General features: G+C 39.4%; 1 protein-coding gene across 5 annotated transcripts in view; it reads left to right on the top strand.

The window, feature by feature from the left end:
• Positions 1–26,070, top strand: part of ATRX (ATRX chromatin remodeler) — a 326,901-nt gene that overhangs the window by 141,464 nt on the left and 159,367 nt on the right. For all 5 annotated transcript variants that reach the window (XM_039222723.1, XM_039222722.1, XM_039222721.1 and 2 more), the window contains one exon: positions 17,255–17,357. In XM_039222723.1, the coding sequence (XP_039078654.1) occupies positions 17,255–17,357 (103 nt within the window). The remainder of the gene's footprint in view (positions 1–17,254; positions 17,358–26,070) is intronic.

Here is a 26,070-nt window from a genome sequence, read left to right as displayed (position 1 = left end):
GCAATCTCGTTGAGCTGACCTGGAAATGGGGTGCAGCAAGTATGAGCAGAAAGACTATAAAATATCCTATCATTTTAAGTGTGATTATAGGTTATGTGTTCACTTGGTTGCTGCAGTTTCTTAACTGGTTTATGGAGTTTTCCAAAAGTTACTTTTTACTACATGTTTTTTTTTCTGTGTTTCTGTGGTAGAACAAAAGCCTGGAGCTTCATAGTCTCATCTGGCTACTTTATTTATTTTTTATGTTTATTGGTTGATTTTTGAGAGAGAGAGAGAGAACACATGTGAGGGAGGAGCAGAGAGAGAGAGAGGGAGACAAAGAATCTGAAGCCAGCTCCAGGCTCTAAGCTGTCAGTGCATTGCCTGATGCAGGGCTCGAACCCATAAACTGTGAGATCATGACCTGAACTGAAGTCATGATCCACCCAGGATCTGAGCCACCCAGATACCCTTACTTTATTACTTTAATGGGTGAGTAATATTCCATTGAACAGATAAATCCATATTGTATTTATTTGTTTGTTTATTTTCTATCTATCATCTCTTGATAGACATTGGTGTTTCCATTTTTTGGATATTATGACTAATGCTGCTCTGAAAATTTGTATATAATTTTTGCATAGCCATTTACTTTCATATTTATAGGAATATACCTGTGAATGGGTATGTTGGGTTATATTGTAACACTGCACTTACCTTTCTAAGGAACTGTCAAAGTTTTTTCTACAGTGGCTCATCATTTCACATTTCCACCAGCAGTGCACCAGAGTTCCAATTTCTGCACATCTTTATGAACATTTATTATTTTTGTTCTTTTTATTTTAGCCAACCTAGTGTGTTTGTGGTGGCATCTCATTATGATTTTGATTTACTTTTCTCAAATGACTAATAATTTTAATTTTAATTTTTAATGTTAAGCATTTTTTATGTCCTTTCTGACCATTTGTATATATTCTTTGGAGAAACAGCTGTCTAAATTCTTTATCCAATTTTTAATTGTGATGTCTTTTTATTGTTGATTCATAACAGTGCTTTATATATTCTGGATATAAGACCCATATCAGATATGTGATTTACAAATCTTTTCTACCATTCTGTGGTTTATTTTTTCACTTTCGTGATAGGATGCATTCACGCACAGAAGTTTTTAATTTTGATTAAGTGCAAGTTATCTATTTTTAATTTGGTTGTGGTTTTGGTGTCCCATTTAAGAATCCATTGCCTGGATGGCTCTATCAGTTAAGTGTCTGACTTCAGCTCAGGTCATGATCTCACAGTTCGTGAGTTTGAGCCCCACATTGGGCTTTGTGCTCACAGCTCAGAGCCTGGAGCTGCTTCAGATTCTGTGTCTCCTTCTCTCTCTGGCCCTCCCCTGTTCATACTCTGTCTCTTTCTCTCAAAAATAAATAAAATATGGGCGCCTGGGTGGCTTAGTTGGTAAAGTGTCCGACTTCAGCTCAGGTCATGATCTCACGGTTCGTGAGTTCAAGCCCTGTGTCAGGTTCTGTTCTGATAGCTCAGAGCCTGGAGCCTGCTTCAGATTCTGTGTCTCCTTCTCTCTCTGCCACTCCCCTGCTTGCTCTTTCTCTCTCTCTCAAAAATACAGAAACATTTTAAAAATTAAAAAAATAAAACATTTAAAAAACATTTTTTAAATTTTTTTTATTTATTTCTAGGAGAGAGAGAGAGAGAGAGACAGCGTGAGCAGGGGAGGGTCAGAGAGAGAGGGAGTCACAGACTGAAACACGCTCCAGGCTCTGAGCTGGCTGTCAGCACAGAGCCCGACGCGGGGCTCGAACCCACTAACTGCGAGATCATGACCTAAGTGAAAGTCGGACGCTTAACCGACTAAGCCACCCAGGCGCCCCTAAAAAACATTTTAATAAAGAATCCTTTGCCTAATCCAATGGTATAAATATTTATGGCTATTTTCTTTGACAGGTTTTAGAGTTTTAGCTCTTATATGTAGGACTGATCATTTCTTTCCCTATAACCTGTATGAAATTTTACCTAAGCTGCAAGGTTTGTATGTTTAGATAGTTCTCAATATTCTCTAGTATAAATACTATAGTCATAGAGTCACATATATAGAGATAATAGAAATTGTATTCATATACACATATATATGTATGTGTGTGTATTCATACATGTTTGATTATTCCCTTAGAGTAAATTACTAAAAGTGATATTATGGGTGTAAATTACTAAAACTGACATTGTGGGGGCGCCTGGGTGGCTTAGTCGGTTAAGCGTCCGACTTTCGCTTAGGTCATGATCTCGCGGTTCGTGGGTTCGAGCCCCGCATCCAGCTCTGTGCTGACAGCTAGCTCAGAGCCTGGAGCCTGTTTCAGATTCTGTATCTCCCTCTCTCTCTGACCCTCCCCTGCTCACGCTGTGTCTGTCTGTCTCTCTCTCTCTCCTAGAAATAAATAAAAAAATAAAAAAATAAAATAAATAAAACTGACATTGGGGGTCCATCTTGTATAATTTTAAAACTTTTGTCATACATGTTTTCACTTTTTTGCTTTTTCCCCCATGTTTTTACTTAAATTCCAGTTAATTATTATACAGTGTAATGTTAGTTTCAGATGTTGAATTTAGTGATTCATCACTTATACAACACCCAGTCAAAAATGCCCTCTTTGATACCCATCACCCATTTAACTCATGCCCCTGCCCACCTCCTCTCCTGTAACCCTCGGTTTGTTCTCTGTAGTTAAGAGCCTGTTTTCTGGTTTACCTCTTTTTTTTCCCCCACTTCTTCTATTTTGTTTCTTAAATTCCACATATGAGTGAAATCAAATGGTATTTGTCTTTCTCTGACTTAATTTTGCTTGCATGGTACTCTATAGCTCCATCCATGTTGTTGCAAAGGCAATATTCTTTTTTATGGCTGAGTAATATTCCATTGTGTGTATGTATACACACACACACACACACACACACACACCCCACTCCCTCCCACACTCTTCTTTGTCCCTTTATCACTGGAGACATTTGGGCTTTTTCCATAATTTGACTATAATCAGTAATGCTGCTGTAAATATCAGGGTGCATGTATCCATTCAGATCAGTATTTTTGTATCCTTTGGGCAGATACCACTTAGTTCAGTTGCTGGATCTTAGCATAGTTCAATTTTTAACTTTTTAAAAGTTTATTTATTTTGAGAGGAAGAGAGTGCATGAGTGGGAGTAGGGAAGAGAGAGAGGATCCCAAGCAGGCTCCGTCCTGTCAACATAGAGCCCAATGCAGAGCTCGATCTAATGAACGTTGAGATCATGACCTGAGCTGAAATCAAGAGTCAGACACTCATCTGACTGAGCCACTGAGGGGCCCCCTATTTTTAACTTTATGAGGAACTTCCATCTGGTTTTCCAGAGTGCTATGCCACTTTGCATTCCCACCTACAGTGTAAAAAGGTTCCCCTTTCTCCACATTCTTGCTCGTAACTGTTTCCTAAGTTGTTAATGTTCGCCATTCCGAGTGGTGTCAGGTTATATATCATTGTAGTTTTGATTTGCATATTCCTGATGATGTTGAGCATCTTTTCATGTGTCTGTTGGCCAGCTGTATGTGTTCTTTGGAAAAATGTGTCATTTATCAGATGTGTCATTTGCATATATCTTCTCCCATTCCAGTGGTTCTCTTTTAGCTTTGTTGCTGGCTTCCTTCACTGTTCGTAAGCTTTATTTTGATGAGGTCCCAATAGTTTTATTTTTGTTTTTGTTTCCCTTTCCTCAGGAGACGTATCTCGTAAGATGTTGCTAAAGCCGGTATAAAGGATGTTATTGCTTGTGTTCTCCTCTAGGATTTTGATGGTTTCCTGTCTCACGTTTAGTTCTTTAACTTATTTTGAATTTGCTTTTGTGTGTGGTGTAACAAGGTGGTCCAGTTTTATTCTTCTGCGTGTTGCTGTCCATTGTTCCAAACCATTTATTGAAGAGGCTGTCCTTTTTCCATTGGATAATCTTTCCTGCTTTGTTGAAGATTAGTTGACCATTTTGTTGTGTGTTCATTTCAGGGTTTTTTATTCTGTTGTACTGATCAGTGTGTCTGCTTTTATGTCAGTATCATACTGTCTTGATCACTTCAGCTACTCTAAATTGAAGTCTGAAATTGTGATGCTTCCAGCTTGCCTCTCTTTAAAAAATAATTTTTTAATGTTTATTTATTTTTGAGAGAGAGAGAGTGAGCACAAGCAGGGGACGGGCAGAGACCAAGACAGAGTCTGAAGCAAGCTCCAGGCTCTCAGTTACCAGAACAGAGCCCAATGTGAGATCATGACCTGAGCTGATGTCAGACGCTTAACCGACTGAGCCACCCAGGCTCCCTTGCTTTTCTATTTAAAGATTGATTTGGCTCTTCAGGGTCTTTGGTGGTTCCATACAAATTTTAGGATTGTTTATTCTAGCTCTGTGAAAAATGCTATTGGTTTTTTTTTTTTAATTTTCTTTAATGTTTTATTTATTTTTTGGAGAGAGAGAGAGACAGCGTGAGCAGGGGAGGGTCAGAGAGAGAGGGATATACAGACTCTGAAATAGGCTCCAGGCTCTGAGCTGGCAGTCAGCACAGAGCCCAACGCGGGGCTCAAACCCACGAACCGTGAGATCATGACCTAAGCGAAAGTCGGACGCTTAACCGACTAAGCCACCCAGGCGCCCCTAATGCTATTGGTATTTTGATAGAGATTGCATTAAATACGTAGATAGCTTTGTATAGTCTAGACATTTTAACAGTATTTGTTCTTCCAACCCATAAGCATGGAATGTTTTTCCATTTCTTTGTGTCTTCTTCAGTTTCTTTCCTAAATGTTTTATAGTTTTCAGAGTACAGATATTTCACCTCTGTGGTTAGGTTTATTCCTAGGTATCTTAAGGTTTTTGGTGGAATTGGAAATGGGATTGACTCCTTGATTTCTTTTTCTGCTCCTTCATTATTGGGTTATAGAAATGCAAGAGAGTTTTGTATGTTGATTTTGTATTCTGCAACTTTATTGAATTCGTGTATCAGTTGTAACAATTTTTTGGTGGAGTCTTTTATGTTTTCTATGTAGCATATGATGGCATCTGTAAACAGTTTGACTTCTTTCTTGCCGATTTTGGGTGCCTTTTATTTCTGTTTGTTAGCTGATTGCTAAGGCTAGGACATCCACTACTATGTTAAATAACAGTGTGGAGAGAATGGACATCCCTCTCTTGTTCTGGATTGTACAGGAAAAGCTCTGAGTTTTTTGCTATTAATGATTTTATTAGCTTTGGGTTTTCATATATGGCCTTTAGGATGTTGAGGTATGTTCCATCTATACCTACTTTGTTGAGGATTTTCATTAAGATTCGATGCTGTACTTTGTTAAATACTGTGCATCTGTTGAGAGTATTATATGATTTTTATCCTTTCCTTTATAAAGGTGCTGTAATACGTTGATTGATTTGTGAATATTGAACCACCCTTACAGCACAGGAATAAATCCCACTTGAATGTGTTGAATGATTTTTAAATGTACTGTTGGATTTAGTTTGCTAGTTTTCTGTTGAGAAAATTTACATCCATGTTTATCAAGTATATTTGCCTGCAGTTGTCTTGGAGTTTTCCCTAATATTATCTTACAATTGTTTGTATTTCTGTGGTATTGGGGGTTTTTCCTCTTGTCTCATTTGGGATTTTATTTATTTGGGTCCTTTCTCTTTTCTTTTTGATATGTCTGGCTAGGAGTTTGTCAGTTTTATTAATTTTTTTAAAGTACCTGCTTCTGGTTTCATTGATTTGTTATTCTATTGATTTTGATTCTATATCATTTATTTCTGGTATAATTTTTATCATTTCTCTTCTTCTGCTGGCTTTAGGCTATGTTTCTTATTCTTTTTCTAGCTCCTTTAGGTGTAAGGTTAGGTTTTGTATTGGAGAATTTCTTGCTTCTTCCATTAGGCTTGTTTTGGTGTATACTTTGCTATTATGACTGCTTTTACTGTATCCCAAAGGTTTTGGATAATCCTACTTTCATTTTCTTTTTTTTTTTTTTTTATCCTACTTTCATTTTCATTTGTTACCATTTATTTTGAAAATTTCTTCTTGGGACGCCTGGGTGGCTTAGTTGGTTAAGCATCCAGCTACGACTCAGGTCATGATATCATGGTTGGTGGGTTTGAGCCCCGCTTCAGGCTCTGTGCTGACAGCTCAGAGCCTGGACCTGATTCGGATTCTATGTCTCCCTCTCTCTCTGCCCCTCCCCTGCTCGCTCACTCTCTCTCAAAGACATTAAAAAATATTAATAAAAATAAATTTCTTCTTTAATTTTCTGGTTGACTTACTCATTCTTTAGAAAGATGTTCTTTAACTTCCTTGTATTTGTGGTCTTTCCAAATGTTTTCTTGTGGTTGACTTCAAGTTTTATAGCATTGTGGTTAGAAAAGTTGCAAGAGGATATAATATCAGTCTTTTTGTACTTGTTGAGGACTGATTTGTGACCTAGTATGTGATCTCTTCTGGAGTATGTCCTATGTACACTCAAAAAGAAGATGTATTGTGTTGATTTAGGATTAAATGCTCTGCATTCATTTGTTAAATCCATCTGGTCCAGTGCATCATTCAAAGCCTTTGTTTCACTATTCATTTTCTACTTAGGTGTTCTGTCCATCATTGTAAGTGGGATGTTAAAGTCCTCTACTCTTACTGTATTATCAATGAGTTCCTTTATGTTTGTTATTGTTTTATATATTTCAGTGCTCTCATGTTGCTATAAATATTGATAATTTTTAGATCTTCTTTTTGGACAGTCCCCTTTATTATGACATAATACCCTCCTTCATCTCTTGTTAAAGTCTTTTGCTTAAAATCTAGTTTGTCTGATATACATATACCTACTCTGGATTGCTTTGACATCCATTTGCAAGATAAATTTTTTAACTTTATTGTGAAGTTGGTTTCCATATAACACTCTATACTCATCCCCAAAAGTGCCCTCCTCCATGCACATCACCCACCTTCCCTACTATCCCCAACCCCATCAGCCTCCGTTTGTTCTCAGTATTCAAGAGTCTCTCATGGTTTGCCTCCCTCTGCCCCCCTTTTTTCCCCCCTTCTGCTCCCCAGTGGTCCTCAGTTAAGTTTCTCCTGTTCCACTTATTAGTGAAAATATATGGTATTTATCCTTCTGTGCCTGACTTATTTCACTCAGGATAACACACTTGACTTCCATCCACATTACTACAAAGGGTCAAATTTCATTCGTTCTCATTGCCATGTAGTATTCCATTGTATAGATAAACCACATCTTCTTGATCCATTCGTCCGCTGCTGGACACTTAGACTGTTTCCAAGATTTGGCTATTGTTGCGAGTGCTGCTATGAACACTGGGATACATGTGCCCCTATGCATCATCACTCCTTTATCCCTTGGGTAAATTCCTAGCAGTGCTACTGCTGGGTCATAGGGGAATTCTATTGTTAATTTTTTGAGGAACCTCCACACTGTTTTCCAGAGGGATTGCACCAGTTTACATTCCCACCAACAGTGTAGGAGGGTACCCGTTTCTCCACATCCTCGCCAGCATCTAGAGTCTCCTGATTTGTTTATTTTAGCTACTCTGGCTGGTGTGAGGTGGTATCTCAGCATGGTTTCGATTCGTATTTCCCTGACGATGAGGGATGCTGAGCATCGTTTCATGTGTCTGTTGGCCATCTGGATGTCCTCTTTGGAGAAGTGTTTGTTCATGTTTTCTGCCCATTTCTTCACTGGGTTGTTGTTTTTCGGGTGTGGAGTGTGGTGAGTTCCTTATGGATTTTGGATACTAGCCCTTTATCTGATATGTCATTTGAAACTATCTTTTCCCATTCCGTCAGTAGAGTATTAGTTTTCTTGATTGTCTCCTTTGCCTTGCAGAAGCTTTTTGTCTTGCTGAGGTCCCAATAGTTCATGTTTGCTCTTGATTCCCTTGCCTTTGGGGATGTGTCAAGTAAGAAATTGCTGCAGTTGAGATCAAGGAGGTTGTTTCCTGATTTCTCATCTAGGGTTTTGATGGTTTCCTATCTCACATTCAGGTCCTTTATCCATTTTGAGTTTATTTTTGTGTATGGTGTGAGAGAGTGGTCCAGTTTCATTCTTGTGCATGTTGCTATCCAGTTCTCTCAGCACCATTTGTTAAAAAGACTGTCTTTTTTCCATTGGATACTCTTTCCTGCTTTGTCAAAGATTACTGGGCAGTACATTTGTGGGTCCAATTCCTAGTTCTCTATTCTGTTCCATTGGTCGATGTATCTGTTTTTGTGCCAATATCAGTGTCTTGATGATGACAGCTTTGTAGTAGAGGCTAAAGTCTGGGATGGTGATGCCTCCTGTTTTGGTTTTCTTCTTAAATATTATTGTGGCTCGTCGGGGTCTTTTGTGGTTCCATACAAATTTTAGAATAGTTTGTCCTAGTTTTGAGAAGATTGCTGGTGCAATTTTGATTGTGTGTAGATTGCTTTGCGTAGAAGTGACATTTTAACAATATTTATTCTTCCTGTGCATGAGCATGGAATGTTTTTCCATTTCTTTGTTTCTTCTTCAGTTTGCTTCATCAGTTTTCTATAGTTTTCATCATATAAATCTTTCACATCTTTGGTTAGGTTTATTCCTAGGTGTTTTATGTTTTGTTTTGTTTTGTGCAATTGTGAATGGGATCAGTTTCTTGATTTCTCTTTCTGTTGTTTCATTATTGGTGTATAAAAATGCAACCGATTTCTGTACGTTGATTTTGTACCTGCAACTTTGCTGAATTCATGTATCAGTTCTTGTAAACTTCTGGTGGAGTCTGTCGGGTTTTCTATATAGAGTATCATATCGTCTGTGAAAAGTGAGAGTTTGACGACTTCTTTGCCTATTCTGATGTCTTTTATTTCCTTTTGTTGTCTGATGGCTGATGCTAGGACTTCCAGCACTATGTTAAACAACAGTGGTGAGAGTGGACATCCCTGTCGTGTTCCTGATCTCAGGGGGAAAGCTCTCAGCTTTTCCCCATTGGCAATGATATTAGCTGTGAGGTTTTCATAAATGGCTTTAATGATGTTTAAGTAAGTTCCTTCTATCCCAACTTTCTTGAGGGACTTTATTAAGAAAAGATGTTATGTTTTGTCAGATGCTTTTTTTGCATCTATTGATAGTGTCAGATGAGTTTTCTCATTTATTTTGTTAATGCGATGTATCACATTGATTGACTTGCGAATATTGAACCAGCCCTGTACCCCAGGAATGAATCCCACTTGATCACGGTTGATAATTCTTTTTAGATGCTGTGGAATTCAATTTGCAAGTATCTTGGTGAGCATTTTTGCATCCGCACTTATCAAGGATATTGACCTGTAGTTCTCCTTTTTTGCTAGGTCTCTGTCTTGTTTGGATATCAGTGTGATGCTGTCTTCATACAATGAGTCCATAAGTTTTCCTTCCCTTTCTGTTTTTTGGAACAGCTTGAGAAGATTGGGTATTAACTCTGTTTTACATGTCTTGTCAAATTCCCCAGGGAAGCCATTTGGCTCAGTGCTCTTATTTGTTCAGAGATTTTTGATAACTGATTCAATTTCTTCACTAGTTAAGGGTCTGTTCAGATTTTCTATCTCTTCCCGTTTGAATTTTGGTAGTGAGTGTGTGTTTAGGAATTTGTCCATTTATTCTAGGTTGTCCAGTTTGTTGGCAGATAAGTTTCCAGAGTATTTCCTGATAATTGCTTGTATTTCTGAGGTATTCGTTATAATCAATCCATTTTCATTCGTGATTTTGTCTATTTGGGTGCTCTCTCTTTTCTTTCTGAGAAGCCTACGTAGAAGTTTATCAGTTTGTTTTTTCCCCCCCCAAGAAACCACCTCTTGGTTTCATTGATCTGTTCAACTGTTTTCTTTTTTTTAAATTCTATATTGTTTATTTCTGCCCTGATCTTTATTATTTTTATTATTTCTATTCTTCTGCTGGGTTTAGGATGCTCTTGCTGTTCTGCTTCTAGTTCCTTTAGGTGCTTGTACTTGTGCTTTTTCTAATTTCTTGAAATAGGCCTGGAGTGGAGTGTACTTTCCTCTTAGGACTGCCTATGCCGCATCCCATAGAGTTTGGATTGTTGTATTTTCGTTTTCATTTGTTTCCATATATTTTTTAATTTCTTCTCTAATTACCTAATTGGCCCATTGGTTCTTTAGTAGGATATTCTTTAACCTCCATGTTTTGGAGGTTTTCCAGACTTTTTCCTGTGATTGATTTCAAGTTTCGTAGCATTGTGATATGAAAGTGTGCTTGGTATGATCTCAATTCTTTTATATTTATTAAGGGCTGCCTTATGACCCAGTATATGATCTATCTTGGAGAATGTATCATGGGCACTTGAGAAGAAAGTGAATATCATAGCCTCAGGATGTAGAGTTTTAAATATACGTCAAGTCCATCTGGTCTAAAGTGTCATTCAAGTCCATCATTTCTTATTTTCTGTGTGATTGATCTATTCATTGCTATAAGTGTAGTATTAAAGTCCCCTGCTATTAGCACATTCTTGTCCATAGGATTGTTTCTGTTTGTGCTTGTTTTATGTATTTGGCTGCTTCTGTGTAGAGTGCATAGACATGTATAAGTATTAGCTCTTCCTGATGGATTGACCCTGTCATTATGATATAATGCCCCTCTTCATTCCTTGTAATTGCCTTTACTTTAAAATCCAGTTTGTCCATTATAAGAATGGCTACTCCAGCTTTCTTTTGACTTCCAGTAGCATCATATATATTTTTCCATCTCCTCACTTTCAATCTGAAGTTGTCTTCAGGTCTAAAATGAGTCTCTTGTAGAAGGAAAATAGATGGATCTTGTTTTTTTATGCATTCTGTTACCCTGTGCCTTTTGATTGGAACATTTAGTCCATTTACATTTAGTGTCATCATTGAAAAATATCGGTTTAGAATCACTGTGTTCTCTGTATGATACATGGTTGTGGTGGTGTCTCTGGTACCTTATTTTCCTTGCAACATTTCCCTCATGGAGGCCCCCTTAGTATTTCTTGTAGGGCTGGTTTAGTGGTGATGAATTTCTTCAATTTTTGTTTATTTGGGGAAACTTTTATCTCTCTTTCAGTTCTGAATGACAGGCTTGCTGGATTGAGGATTCCTGGCTGCATATTTTTTCTGTTCATCACATTGAAGATTTCCTGCCATTCCTCTCTGGCCTGCCACGTTTCAGTAGATGGGTCTGCTACCACCCTGATAGATCTCCCTTTGTATTTTAGGGCCCTTTTATCCCTAGCTGCTTTCAGAATTCTCTTTTTATTCTTTTATTTTTGCCGGTGTTACTATGATATGTCGTGCAGAAGATTGATTCTAGTTATGTCCTAGAGGAGTTCTCTGTGTCTCTAGGATTTCACTGTCTATTTCCTTCCCTAGATTTGGGAAGTTCTCAGCTATAATTTGTTCAAGTACTCTTTCAGCTCCTTTTTCTCTCTTTTCTTCTTATGGAAGTACTATGATAAGTATATTGTTCCGTTTGATTGCATCACTCAGTTCTCGAATTCTCCTGTTTTGTAATTTACCTCTCTTTTTCTCATTTTCCTCTTTTTCTGTAATTGTGGCTTCTAATTCACCTATTCTCCTGTCTCTTCAGTCCTTGCAGTGTCGGCCTCAATTTTATTATGCATCTCATTTATAGTACTTTTTAATTCATCAGAACGGTTTTTAATGTCCATATTCTTTGTATCAATAGCTTCTCTGATGTCTTTCATGCCTTTTTCAAACCCAGTGATTAATTTTATGAGTATTGTTCTAAATTCTTGTTCAGTTGTGTTGCTTATATCTGTTTTGACTAATTCTTCAGCTGTCACTTCTTCCTGGAATTTCTTCTTAGAAGATTTCTTCCATTTCTTCATTTTGGCTAGCTTTCTGTCTCTTGTCATTTTTAAAACCTCATTTGGTGCTCTGCACCTGTGAGTACTGCTATATTAACGGAGGCTTATTGACTGTGCATGGCTTGTGCATTTAGGTATTGTTCTTTTAATGGTGTCTCTTGGGCTCTCTTGTTGAGACTTCCATTGTTTTATATTCCTACTCATTGTGATATTTGGGTCTCTCCACCATGTGTACTTTGGCTTGTTTCTTGAATTAGCCATGGACTGAAAGCAGACAAACAGAACAAAAGCGGGCACAGGCAGAAGCAAATCAAACTAGCAATCTGAAAGGAAAAAAACAAAAACAGCAAAAGACAAAGGTCAGTCTAAAAGGTTAAATCCAGAAAGCCCATCTAAAAATAAAGAGTAGGGTACTGATCAAGGTACATATACAAAGAGCGATATGATAGGGGTGGGAATAAAGTTCAGGCTGAGAGACTAAAAAGCTTAATTCAGATAAAGAAAAAGGGGAATATGGCCCAAGGTAAGGAGAAAAGAAAGGAAAAGAAGGAAGAAAATAATGGGATAAAAAAATCGATAATGTTACCCAGAGGAACTATATAGTCTGATTATTTCAGAGAGGAGAAAGGAAGGTAATGATGGAGATAGAACATGCATCAAGCGAATGGATTATATATGCCTGTTTAAGGAACCTATAACCAGAATACGGAACCTGTAACCAGAATACCAGGATACCGGTCCAGAGGAGGGGAGAGATAAGGACGAATAAGGTAGAACATGTGTCTGAATAGCAAGAATTGATCTAAGTCAATCATGCAATGCCAGTGTTGATATTGGGAGAGGGGTTGTGTCAGTATCCAGGCTCAGGTAACCAAGCAGTTAAGTAGCCAGGATGGGTGTGGTTTGGTGTAGGAGGATCTCACCTCCACTATGTGTCCCTTGGCTCCTCACGGTAGTTGTGGGGAGAAAAATGAAGCCCCCGCCCCCCAGTCCCCTCTTGAACCAGACATTGCAGAACACTCTTGTAGGTACCATCTCAGTGTGCCGCAATGCAGCCAAAGTGGACCATGTTTTACATTCGGCGCCACCCTGGTTTCCAGATCTTACTCTGTTTGCATTAATAGTACTGTCCATCATATAATTCTGCAAGCACTGGCATTTCCTAGGCACTTCCTCTAGGGGGATCCAGTATGGCACCGGCTCCTCCTGAATCCAATTGCAGCTGTGATCCTCCGGCACCCCGCCCAATGAATGCTCCGGAGCTAGAGAGAGGATCTTTCTCCAAAAGCCCTGTGGTTAGAGATGGGATGATACGATCCATCTCTATCCCGGCAGCGCTTTTTTCCCCTTCCAGGGATGGTTCTAATATTCCCCAGACATGTTTTTCTTCTTTTTATCTCTCCACAGAGGGGGCTCCCTCCCCTCTATGCCCCGTCCCATTTTTCTGTTCCCCAGTTCGCAATCATGCACCTATGAGGCTTTTTAGTGGACTTCATCTCTTTTCCTCCCAACCTCTTGCAGGTCAGAGTTTTTTCGCTTCAGCCCGTCTTTCAAAGATGCAGGCGGGAGATAGGGAACTAGCTACTTCATTACTTTTCCACCAGCCTTCAAGATAAATATTTACCTCTCCCCTGACTTTCAATCTGCAGGTATTCATAGGCCTGTCATGAGTTTTTTGTAGGTAGTTTATAGATTGGTCTTGTGTTTTTATCCATTTTGGCACCTAATATCTTTTGATTGCAGCATTTAGTCCTTTTATATTCAGCGTGATTATTGTTAGATATGAATTTAGTGCCATTTTAGTACTTGCTTGGTCATTTTTCTGGATATTTCTCTGTTCCTTTCTTGTCTTTATCTCTTTTGGTCTTAGTTTCCCACTTGAAGAATCCTTTTAATATTTCTTGCAGGGGCTGCTTTACTTGTCCTGAACTCCTTTAGTTTTTGCTTATCTGGCACATTCTTTATCTGTCATTTGATTCTGAATGACAGCCTTGCTGGATGGAGTAGTCTTGGCCGCAGATTGTTCCCATTCAGCTTTGAATATACTTTGCCACTCCTTTTTGACTTGCCGGGTTTCTGTGGAGATATCTGCTACTATCCTTATTTATAAGATATTCCCTTGTAAATTAGGGACTTCTTTTGTCTTGCTGCTTTTATGATTTTTTCTTTATTACTATATTTTGCACATTTAACTATGATATGTCCTGGTGTTAGTCTGCCTTTATTGATTTTGATGGGAGTTCTCTGTGCCTCCTCGATTTATATGTCTGTTTCCTTCCCCAGATTAGGAAAGTTTTCAGCTAGTATTTTCTCAAATAGACGTTTTGCTTTAAATTCTGCATCAGGCATATTACTTATATCTTTTTTTATTAGATCTCTGGCTGTGACTTTTTCTTGTTCTTTCTTTTGGGATTAATTACTCTGTGTAGACATTTTCATTAGGTCTCTATCTTCTCTGTGTTAGAAAAGCCTGTTAGGTTTCCTCTTCCTGAGTAATGGCTTCATGAAAAAGATGTCATATAATGTCTAGGACCCAGCACTACAGGAAATGTCTCTGCTTTATTCCTCAGTTTAGTCATCTGCAGAGGTTCTCTTTCCTGGTGTGAGTAGTGTTGGGACCTTGGCCAGAATGTGGTGAGTTTTAAGTAGGTGTGCTGTCATCTGCTATCTAAAAGAGACTTGAAGGTATTTCCACTAGAACTGAAGCTTTGCAGAGCTCTTGGTCAGTAGATGTGGTGCGTGAATGGGTGTTTATTGGTCTTTTGGGGTAGGCACGCTTGTCTGAGAAAAGCAGTACCAGTGTAGCACAAGGGGATGAGACTTGGTGTGAGCAGGTTAGGCAGCCAGTATTGATGCCATGTTGTTTCCAGAAGTTGGTATGGGCTGAGGGTGGGGAAGAAAATGGCACAATCTAGTTGGAGTCCATGCTGGCTTGTCTGAGGGAAGCCCTCCCAGAAGAACGAATAATTTCCACTCGTGCATTGTAGGTAGTTTTCAGATCTCTGTTTTCACACTGTCTTTCCCCGGGTTGCTTGCCTGCCTGGAGCAGTGCAGTGCTCTTTCAGCTCCATCACAGCCAGTCCTGCTACTTTAAACTCAAAACTTTAGGGACATGTTGCAATGGAGACCCACACTGGTCTTCTGAAGGAGGATTTCTCTGTGCTGGGAATGATGCACGTTTCACCCAGAAATGCAGTTGTGCCAGAGAGTAGGGGTGTAGGATTTTGAGCAAAGCCAGCCAATAGCCAGTGTCTGTTTTAGCCACCCTCATTACGTGTCTCTGTACCTATGTTGAGGGAATGGTGCCTGCTGGCTCTTTTCACTTTATAGAGCAATACCACTTCTCACAAATGCATTCTAAAGAGACAGAACAGTGTCTCCCCATTTACAGATTGTACTGTTTATGGAACAAACAGCAACAGCGTTGCTTGCCTACCTTCTGTCCAGGAGTAGGAAAACACACTTTAGTCTCTATTCTAGCCAATCCACTAACCTGTAATACTCCAGTCTTTGAGCCCGGTGCTTGCAAAAACTCATGAAAATCAGCTCCTCTCGTTTTCCCACCAATGGCTTTGGGGGAAGTGTTGTTCTTGTGCATGTCCCTGTGCAATCCAGTCTCCTTTGTCTTTGACCAAGACTCCCTCCCCTGTGCAGCATGCACAGTTGGTCTCTACCCCAATCCACACCTCAGAACTGCCTACCTTCTTCACTGTGGCCTCTTCTTTCTTTCTAGTTGTATTGTTTGTTCTATCAGTCCTCAGGTCAATTTCTTGGGTATTCAGAATGATTTGATAATAATTTAGCTGTCTTTGAGTGACAAGGCAAGCCTAGGGTCCTTGTACTATGCTGCCTTCTTAGCTCTCTAATGTCATATGTATGTTCAACTTGTCTTATACACGTCACTTTTTTTCTCCCCATTCCTACCCCCTAGCAGAATAGGTCAATAGGCATTTTCTCACTTTTTCAACAATAAATTAGTGAGCTTTCTGTTAGCTAAAATATTATCTATCTGTCTGTCTGTTTTAAGGGGATTTTGACCCATTTTGAGTTAATTTTTATATATGATATAAGATTGGGGTCCAACTTCATTCCTTTGCATGTAGATAACTAGTAGTCTCAGTACCATTTATCTAAAAGAAGGTGTTTTAGGGACACCTGGGTGGTTCAGTTGGTTAAGCATCTGACTTTGGCTCAGGTCATGATCTCATGGTTCGTGAGTTCAAGACCCACATTGGGCTCTGTACTGTCAACTCAGAGCCTGTAGCCTGCTCAAACTGTGATTCCCTCTCTCTCTCTCTGTCCCTTCCCTGCTCTTGTGCTCTCTGTCTCTCTCAAAAATAACATTAAAAGATGATGTTTTACTTGTTGCATTGTCTTGACACCTTGTGGAAAATCAGTTCATCACAAGTGTAATGTCTTATTTCTGGACTCAAATTTCTCTTTCATTGATGTGTGTGTCTATTATTTGTGCCAGGAATGTATTGTCTTAAATTATGTATGTAACTTTATAATACCAGTTTCTACACCCAAACTACTTAATTTTTGCCAAAAGTTATTGTTACTGTCTTTTTATTTTTATTTTGTTATTTTGTTTTGAGTTTTTAAAAATGTTTTATTTATTTCTGAGAGAGGGAGAGACAGTGTGAGTAGGGGAGGGTCAGAGAGAGAGGGAGACACAGAATCTGAAACAGGCTCCAGGCTCTGAGCTAGCTATGAGCACAGAGCCTAACGTGGGGCTCGAACCCACGAACTGTGAGATCATGACCTGAGCTGAAGTCGGACGCCCAACCAACTGAGCCACCCAGGCACCCCGACTGTTTTTTTTTTTTAATGTTTGTGAGCTCATTTTAAGAAAACAGTATCTAACTTTTATAATCTGCCTTTTTTCCTAAGAGGCAGTGAATACTTTTTATTCGTATGTTGGCTATTTATATTTCTAAAGGGATTATCCATCTTATGACTCATGCCAAACCTCTCCTCTGAATATCTTAAAATGTTGATTATTGGATTCAAAATAAGGATTATCCTTTGTGAATGTAGTGAAGATGTATTGCTTTTTGTTTTCATTGTTGTTTAAAGGAATATACAGAAAGGAAAATCTGTTCTAAAATAGAATTTAATTAGAGAACCCTTAGTGGCTCAGTCAGTTAAGCATCCAGCTCTTGATTTTGGCTCAGGTCATGATCTCATGGTTGTGAGATTGAGCCCAGGGTTGGGGTCTGGACTGGGTGTGTAGCCTGGTTAAGATTCTCTCCCTTTCCTTCTGCTCCTTTTCAACTCAAGCACAGTCTATTTCAAAAAAGATTAAAAAATAGTACATAATTAATTTATGTAATTAGTTAAAGATGATTTATATAATTAAGGAAATTCCTGAAATATTTTATTTTTCATTTTAAATGTACTTTAGGTCTGCAAAGAAAGCAGAGTTGGAAGAAAATCAGCGGAGTTATAAACAGAAAAAGAAAAGGCGACGCATTAAGGTTCAAGAAGACTCATCCAGTGAAAACAAGGTAATGACATTTATTCTATGCCTGAATCATAACTGGCACCATAGACTGTAGTAATTAGGTTACTACCTCTTTTGTATTCCATTTGTTAGTTTAATTTTACTGGTTTATTTACATTTTAACACTTGTGGAAGAATTGACTTATTGAGTATATAAATGAGCAGCAGTAGCATGATATATTATCAGTTTTTTTCTGTTCTTTAACTAAATCTGATGGAAATTTTAAGTTGCTGTTAGTAGTTATTTTACATTTTTGGGGCTATAGAATTGATGAGAAGTATTCTATTTTCTGAGAATACATAAAACATTTTATCCTGAATAATGACTCATGTGTCATCATTCTTCCAGCAATGATGTTAGCCAATTTATGTATCTTAATATATAATCAGGATTATGTAAAGTACAAGTTCTCTGTAATATGTTTCATTCTGTCTGTCAACAGTATTCTCCCAGGTGTGTGTGTCTGTGTGAGTTCATTTTTTTGTTTTCTTTTTAATTTTTTTTTCAATGATTATTTATTTTAGAGAGAAAGACATACAGAGTGCAAGTGGGAGAAAGGGAGAGAGAGAGGGAGACACAGAATCGGAAGCAGGTTCCAGGCTCTGTCAGCACAGAGCCTGATGTGGGGCTCGAACACACGAACTATGAGATCGTGACCTCAGGCGTGTTGGACGCTTAACCCCCTGAGTCACCCAGGCGCCCGTTTTTAAATGATCCTTTGAACGATTTCTAATTGTACATTTCAGTGGTCTTAATTACATTCACAATTGATAGCTCTGTACCTAGCCCCTTGTAACTTCTTCCAGTTTCTGTGTTTATGAATTTGCCTATTTTAGGTACTGCATATATGTGGAGTCATATAATATTTGTCTTTTTGTGTCTGGTTTATTTCACTGACAATGTTTTCAACTACATCCATGTTGTAGCATGTATCAGAATTTCCTTTCTTTTTAAGGTTAAATAATATTCTCTTTATATATATCTATTATTTTGTTTATCCATTTGTTGATGAACATTTGCATTTCCATTGTTGGTTATTATGAATAATATTGTCGTAAATGTGGATATAGAAATACTTGAATACGACTATTCCTAAAAAAAAAAAAAATACTTGAGTACCTGCTTTTAATTTTGGTTATAATCCAAGGTATGGAATTGCTGGGTCATGTGCTAATTCTATATTTACCTTTTTGAGACACCATCACATTGTTTACCCAATGTACTGCCCTTCCAATTATCTATATCCTCACCAACACTTGTTGTTTTGTTTTTATATTTTTTGTATATATATATATTTTTTCTTTTTACAAATAGTTTATTGTCAAGTTGGTTTCCATATAACACCCAGGGCTCATCCCGACAAGTGCCCTCCTCCATGCCCATCTCCCCCCGCCACATCCATCAGTCCTCAGTTTTTGTCAGCATTCAAGAGTCTCTCATGGTTTGCCTCTCTCCCTTTCCCCCACCATTTCCCCCTTTTTCTCCCCCTTGTTCCTCTGTTAAGTTCCTCCTAATCCTCCTATACGTGCAAACATATGATATTTGTCCTTCCCTGCCTGACTTATTTCACTCAGCATAACACCCTCAAGGTCCATTCATGTTGCTACACATGGCCAGATTTCATTCTTTCTCATTGCCATGTAGTATTCCGTGGTATAGATAAACCACATCTTCTTGATCCATTTGTCCATTGATGGACACTTAGGCTCTTTCCATGTTTTGGCTATTGTGGAGAGTGCTGCTCTGAACATTGGGGTCCATGTGCCCCTATGCATCAGCATTTCTGTATCCCTTGGGTAAATTCCTAGCAGTGCTATTGCTGGGTCATAGGGGAGTTCTATTGTTAGTTTCCTGAGGAACCTCCACACTGTTTTCCAGAGGGGCTGTACCAGTTTACATTCCCACCAACAGTGTAGGAAGGTGCCCGTTTCTCCACATCCTCGCCAGCATCTAGAGTTCTCTGATTTGCTCATTTTAGCCACTCTGACTGGCGTGAGGTGGTATCTCAGTGTGGTTTTGATTTGTATGTCCCTGATGAGGAGGGATGCTGAGCATCGTTTCATGTGTCTGTTGGCCATCTGGATGTCCTCTTTGGAGAAGTGGCTGTTCATACCTTCTGCCCATTTCTTCACTGGGTTGTTTGTTTTTCAGGTGTGGAGTTTGGTGAGTTCCTTATAGATTTGGATATTAACCCTTTGTCTGATATGTCATTGGCAACTATCTTCTCCCATTCCGTTGGTTGCCTCTTAGTTTTCTGGGTTGTTTCCTTTGCCGTGCAGAAGCTTTTAATCTTGAAGAGGTCCCAATAGTTTATTTTTGCTCTTGTTTACCTTGCTTTTGGGGATGTTTCAAGTAAGAAGTTGCTGCGGTGGAGGTCAAGGAGGTTGTTTCCTGCTTTTTCCTCCAGGATTTTGATTGTTTCCTGTCTCACGTTCAGGTCCTTTAAATTTTGAGTTTATTTTTGTGTATGGTGTGAGAAATTGATCTAGTTTCATTCTTCTGCATGTTGCTGTCCAGTTCTCCCAACACCATCTGCTATAGAGGCTGTCTTTTTTCCATTGGATGTTCTTTCCTGTTTTGTCAAAGATTAGTTGGCTGTATACCTTTGAGTCCTGCTCTGAGCTCTCAATTTTATTCCGTAGGTGTATGTGTCTCTTTTTGTGCCAATACCATACTGTCTTGGTGATGACAGCTTTGTAGTAGAGGCTAAAGTCTGGGATGGTGATACTTCCTGTTTTGGTTTTATTCTTCAATATTACGTTAGCTATTCAGGGTCTTTTGTGGCTCCATACAAATTTTAGGATAGTTTGTTCTAATTTTGAGAAGTATGCTGCTGCAATTTTGATTGGAATTGCATTGAATGTCTAGAGTGCTTTGGGTCGTAATGACATTTTAACTATATTTGTTCTTCTGATCAATGAACATGGAATGTTTTTCCATTTCTTTGTGTCTTCTTCAAGTTCCTTCATAAGTTTTCTATAGTTTTCATCATATAGATCTCTTGTATCCTTGTTTAGATTTATTCCTAGGTATTTTACGGTTTTTTGTGCAATTGTGAATGGGATCAATTTCTTGATTTCTCTTTCTGTTGCTTTATTATTGGTGTATAAAAATGCAACTGATTTCTGTATGTTGATTTTGTACCCTGCAACTTGGCTTTATTCTTGGATCAGTTCTAGTAAGCTTCTGGTGGAGTCTGTCAAGTTTTCTATGTAGAGTATCATGTCGTCTGCAAAAAGTGAAAGTTTGACTTCTTCTTTAACAATTCTGATGCCTTTGATTTCCTTTTGTTGTCTGATGGCTGATGCTAGGACTTCCAGCACTATGTTAAACAACAGTGGTGATAGGGGACATCCCTGTCGTGTTTCTGATCTCAGGGGGAAAGCTCTCAGTTTTTCCCCGTTGAGGATGATGTTAGCTGAAGGCTTCTCATGAATGGCTTTGATGATGTTTAAGTAGGTTCCTTCTATCCCGGCTTTCTCGAGAGTCTTTATTAAGAGGAGATGTTGTATTTTGTCAAATGCTTTTTCTGCATCTATCGACAGGATCATATGGGTTTTATCTTTTCTTTTGTTGATGTGATGGATCACACTGATTGATTTGCAAATGTTGAACCAGCTCTGTCACCCAGGAATGAATCCCACTTGATCTTGGTGGATAATTCTTTTTATGTGATGTTGGATTCGAATTGCAAGGATCTTGTTGAGGATTTTTGCATCCGTATCGATCAAGGATATTGGCCTGTAGTTCCTTTTTTAGCTGGATCTCTGTCTGCCTTGGGAATCAGAGTGATGCTGGATTCATAAAATGAGTCCGGGAGGTTTCCTTCGATTTCTATTTTTGTGAATAGCTTGAGGAAAATTGGTATTAATTCTGTTTTAAACGTCTGGTATAATTACCCAGGGAAGCCATCAGGTCCAGGGCTCTTATTTGTTTGGAAATTTTTGATAACTTATTCGATTTCTTCACTAGTTATGGGTCTCTTCAGTTTTCCTATCTCTAACCATGTGAATTTTGGTAGTGAGTGTGTGTTTAGGAATTTGTCCATTTCTTCTATGTTGTCCAGTTTGTTGGCATATAGTTTTTCATAGTATTCCCTGATAATTGCTTGCATTTCTGAGGAGTTGGTTTTAATAAGTCCATTTTTGTTCATGATTTTGTCTATTTGGGTACTGTCTCTTCTTCTTGAGAAGCCTGGCTAAAGGTTTGTTAATTTTGTTTATTTTTTCAGCAAACCAACTCTTGGTTTCATGGATCTGTTCAGTTGTTTCTTTGGTCTCTATGTTGTTTATTTCTGCTCTAATTTTTACTATTTTTCTTCTTCTACTGGGTTTAGGGCGTTCTTGTTGCTCTGCCTCTAGTTACTTTAGGTGAGCTGTTAGATTTTGGACTTGCACTTTACTAATATCTTGAAATAGACCTGGAGTGCAGTGTACTTTCCTCTGAGGACTGCCTTTGCCGCATCCCATAGATTTGGATTGTTGGGTTTTCATTTCATTTGTTTCCATATATTTTTAAATTTCTTCTCTAATTGCCTGATTGGCCCATTCATTCTTTAGTAGGGTGGTCTTCAACCTCCATGTTTTTGGAGGTTTTCCAGACTTCTTCCTGTGATGATTTCAAGTTTCAAAGCATTATGATCTGAGAGTGTGCATGGTATGACCTCAATTCTTTTATATTTATTGAGGGCTGTTTAATGTCCCAGTATGTGATCTATCCTGGAGAATATGCCACGCACACATGAGAAGAAAGTGAATTCCCTGGCCTCTGGATGTAGAGTTCTAAATATATCCGTCAGAACCATCTGGTCCAATGTGTCTTTCAAGTCCACTATTTCTTTAGTGATTTTCTGTCTGGTTGACATCCTTTGCTGTAAGCACAGTATTAAAGTCCCATGCTATTAGCACATTCCTATCTATAAGATTGTTTCTGTTTGTGATTCATTGTTTTAAATATTTAGGTGCTCCCATATTCGGTGCATAGACATTTATGATTGTGAGTTCTTCCTGATGGATAGACCCTGTAATTATTATGTAATGCCCTTCTTCATCTCTTGTTATTGTCTTTAATTTAAAGCCCAGTTTGTCTGATATAAGTATAGCTACTCCGGCTTTCTTTTGATTTCCAGTAGCATGATACATATTTCTCCATCCTCTTACTTTTAATCTCTAGGTATCTTCCAGCCTATAATGAGTTTCTTGTAGACAGCATATAGATGGATTTTGTTTTTTTATCCATTCTGCTACCCTATGACTTTTGATTCGAGCATTCTGCCCATTTACATTCAGTGTTATTATTGAAATATGTGGGTTTAGAGTCTTTGTGTTTTGTGGGGTTCATGTTTGTGGTGCTGTCTCTGGTATCTTTGTTCCTTGCAACATTTCCTCAGAGCGTCCCCTTTAGGATTTCTTGTAGGGCTGGCTTAGTGGTGACAAATTCTTTCAATTTCTCTTTATTTGGAAAGACTTTTATCTCTCCTTCTATTTTGAATGACAGGCTTGCTGGATAGAGCATTCTTGGCTGCATATTTTTTCTATTCATCACATTGACGATCTCCTGCCATTCTTTCTAGCCTGCCAAGTTTCAATGGATAGGTCTGTCACCACTCTGATAGGTTTCCCTTTGTATGTTAGGGCCCTTTTCTCCCTAGCTGCTTTCAAAATTCTCTCTTTGTCTTTACATTTTGCCATTTTTACTATGATATGTCGTGCAGAAGATCGATTCAAATTATGTCTGAAGCGCGTCCTCTGTGCCTCTTGTATTTCAACGTTTACTTCCTTCTCCAGGTTGGGGAAGTTCTCTGCTATAATTTGTTCCAGGACTCCTTCAGCACCTTTCCCTCTCTCTTCCTCTTCTGGGACTCCTATGATATGGATATTTTTGCGTTTGACCCTATCGCTTAGCGCTCGACCTCTTCTTTCATGTTCCTGGATCAGTTTGTCTTTTTTTTTTCAGTTTCCTCTTTTTGTATAATGGTGTCTTCTAAATCACTTATTCTCCTTTCTGCCTCTTCAATACGTGCATTGGAGGCCTCCAATTTATTATGTATCTCATTTACGCATTTTTTAATTCTTCATGTCTATTTTTGTTCTCCATCTTGTTTGTAGCCATAGTTTCTTTGATGTCCTCTATGCTTCTTCAAGCCCAGCTATTAATTTTATGATTATTTTTCTAAAATCTTGTTCAGTTATGCTGCTTATATCTGTTTTGAGCATTTCATTAGCTGTTAATTCTTCTTGGAATTTATTTCGTGGAGAGCTCTTTCGTTATTTTAGTTAGCTTTCTGTCTCTTGTTAGTTTTAAAGACTTGTTATGCTCTCTGCACCTATGAGCGCTACTGTACCCAAGTAGACTCATTGACTGTCCAGGGCCTATCCTTTCAGAGAGTGTTTTTTGAATGCTATCTCTTGGTCTCTCTTGTTGAGACCTTGGTTAGTTTATTTTCCTACTCGTAGTGATATTTGGGAGTCTCCTCCATGTGTACTTTGGCTTTTTTCTTGAGGTAGCCCTGGAGAATAAAACAGACAGACAGACACACAGGGAGCAGAGCACACAAACGCACAGACAAACGCACAGAGCACACAAACAAATCCAACAAACATGCAAACCAAGAGGGAAAACAAAATAGTTAAGAGAAAAGACGGAGGAGGGAGGGCGAATAATAGAAAGTAAAAAATATATAAAAAGGTCATAAAGAAGAAAAGAAAAGGAAAAACGAAGAATACCAATGGACAAAGAACCGTTTAAAGCATATAACCGGATTTCCCAGTTGCAGTTAAATAGCCGGGTGTATGCCGTGCTGGTTGAAGAGCATAGAGAAAGAGAGAGAAGACATTGTTGGGATGAGGCAAAATTGGAAATAGAATGAATAGGCAGAAGTTATAAGAAGTTTTTTTCAATGAGTTAAAGGGTGGAATATGGTTGGATAGGTGAGAGAAGGACACTGGTGTTATCCAGAAAAACTATATAGTCTAATTACTCCTGAGAGACAGAGATGAAACGTCAGTAGGTGGAGAATTTAAATCTACAGAATGGTTTAAATGTGACTGTTTTAGCAAGCAGGTGACCAGAGTTAATCAGGTCATTGTTAGGGGGGTGGTGGGTTGGGGAAGCAGCTCTCTAGCAGGGATGGGCATGGTGTGATCCAATGTGTCAGGCGGGAGTTCTGCCTTGACGGTTGTAGGGAGAAGAGTGGCGGCGCTCCAGTCCCTTCTTGAACCAAGCGCTGCATCTCGCTTTTTTAGGTGTGTAAACTCCCCGTGCCGGGGGAGCAGCCAAAGTGGGTTCTGCTCCTTAACCCAGGCCTGGCCTAGTTTCCAAATCCCAGTCCGTGTGCCCCACTGAAATTGCCTTAGACACAACCTTGCAGGCGATCCCCTCAGGGCAGTTCCAAACCTCTTGCATAGTCTTAGGGATGGAACCAGACTCGCTGCTCCCTTCTCCTCCAGGTCGGGTTGGCAAGCAAGGAAGGGGGTTTGCCTGGGGGGCGCACCGGGCCCGTTGGAGAACAGGAAACATGGTCCCTCCGTGTCTCGTCACCCGAAACACGACCTCGCGGGCAAATCTCACAGGTTTAAGCCCTCTCCTTTCCTCTAAGTGTCCAGCAAGCCAGGAGCACGGAGGCCCAGTACCTGCGTGGCCCCTCCAGGACGAGTTCGCACGCGGGGACCTGGCGTGCAGGGATCTGGCGCGCACTGTCCTTCTGTGCCCCAAGCAGACGTTTTTCTGTTCCCCAGCGACAGGGACTGTGTCTTGAGTAGCTTCAGACTCTCTCTTTCCCCTCTCACTCCCTGCAGAGGGGGATCTCTCCCGTCCCTTTGAGTCACCGATCCCGGTCTGATTTTTTCTTCCCCAGTTCGCACTCACATTAGAAAGCTTTCTCAGTGGATTCTGTTTCCTTTTTCTCCCAATCTCTAGGGTTCTGTAAGGTTTCCTATGGCTTCAGATCTTTTCCGTGTGAGATATGGGGGCGAGTGCAGTGTATGGAGCTCCCTAACTCTCTGCCATCTTGACCCTCTCCTCTGGTGTATAGTTTTTGAGTTATCTTTAGTTATTCTTCAAGTGTTCAGGTCACGGGAGATCAGGAAAGATGTAGTGTCTTCCCAGTGCAGGAGGAGAGTAAATAGCCGTGACAAAGATGTAACCTGGGATCCCAGACCCCATCCAGGCCATGGTGGATGCTAGGTCAGGACTTAGGACCAGCCAGAGGAGGGCACGCGCGGGGCTAGGTATGGGTCTGGCCGCAGCCCTCCTGCATGTGGGCTCGGTCCCCAAACTTTCACTTGGCCACCAGGCAGGAAGCTCTTGTTTTTATTTTAAAAAGTCTTCCTAATGGGTGCAAGATAGTATCTTATTAGTGGGTTTTTTTTTTCATTTTTTAACGTTTTTTTTGTTTTGTTTTGTTTTGTTTTGAGACAGAGAGAGACAGAGCAGGAGCTGGGGAGGGGCCGAGAGAGAGGGAGACACAGAATCTGAAATAGGCTACAGGCTCTGAGCTGTCAGCACAGAGCCCGATGCATGGCTGGAACCCACGGACTGCGGGATCATGACCTGAGCTGAAATCGGACGTCTAACGGACTAAGCCACCCAGGCGCTTCTTGTGTTTTTGATTCATGTATTTATTTATTGAAAATATTTGTTAATGTTTATTTTTTTTTGAGGCGGGGAGAGAGAGAGAGAGACAGAGTGAGCACCGCGCGCGGGTGAGCGTGACCAG

The sequence above is a fragment of the Hyaena hyaena genome, unplaced genomic scaffold (assembly GCF_003009895.1).
Source record: "Hyaena hyaena isolate Hyena2069 unplaced genomic scaffold, ASM300989v1 scaffold_1181, whole genome shotgun sequence".
Classification (NCBI taxonomy): domain Eukaryota; kingdom Metazoa; phylum Chordata; class Mammalia; order Carnivora; family Hyaenidae; genus Hyaena; species Hyaena hyaena.
Note: the sequence above shows the minus strand (reverse complement) of the source record. Positions and strands in the feature narration are given on the sequence as shown.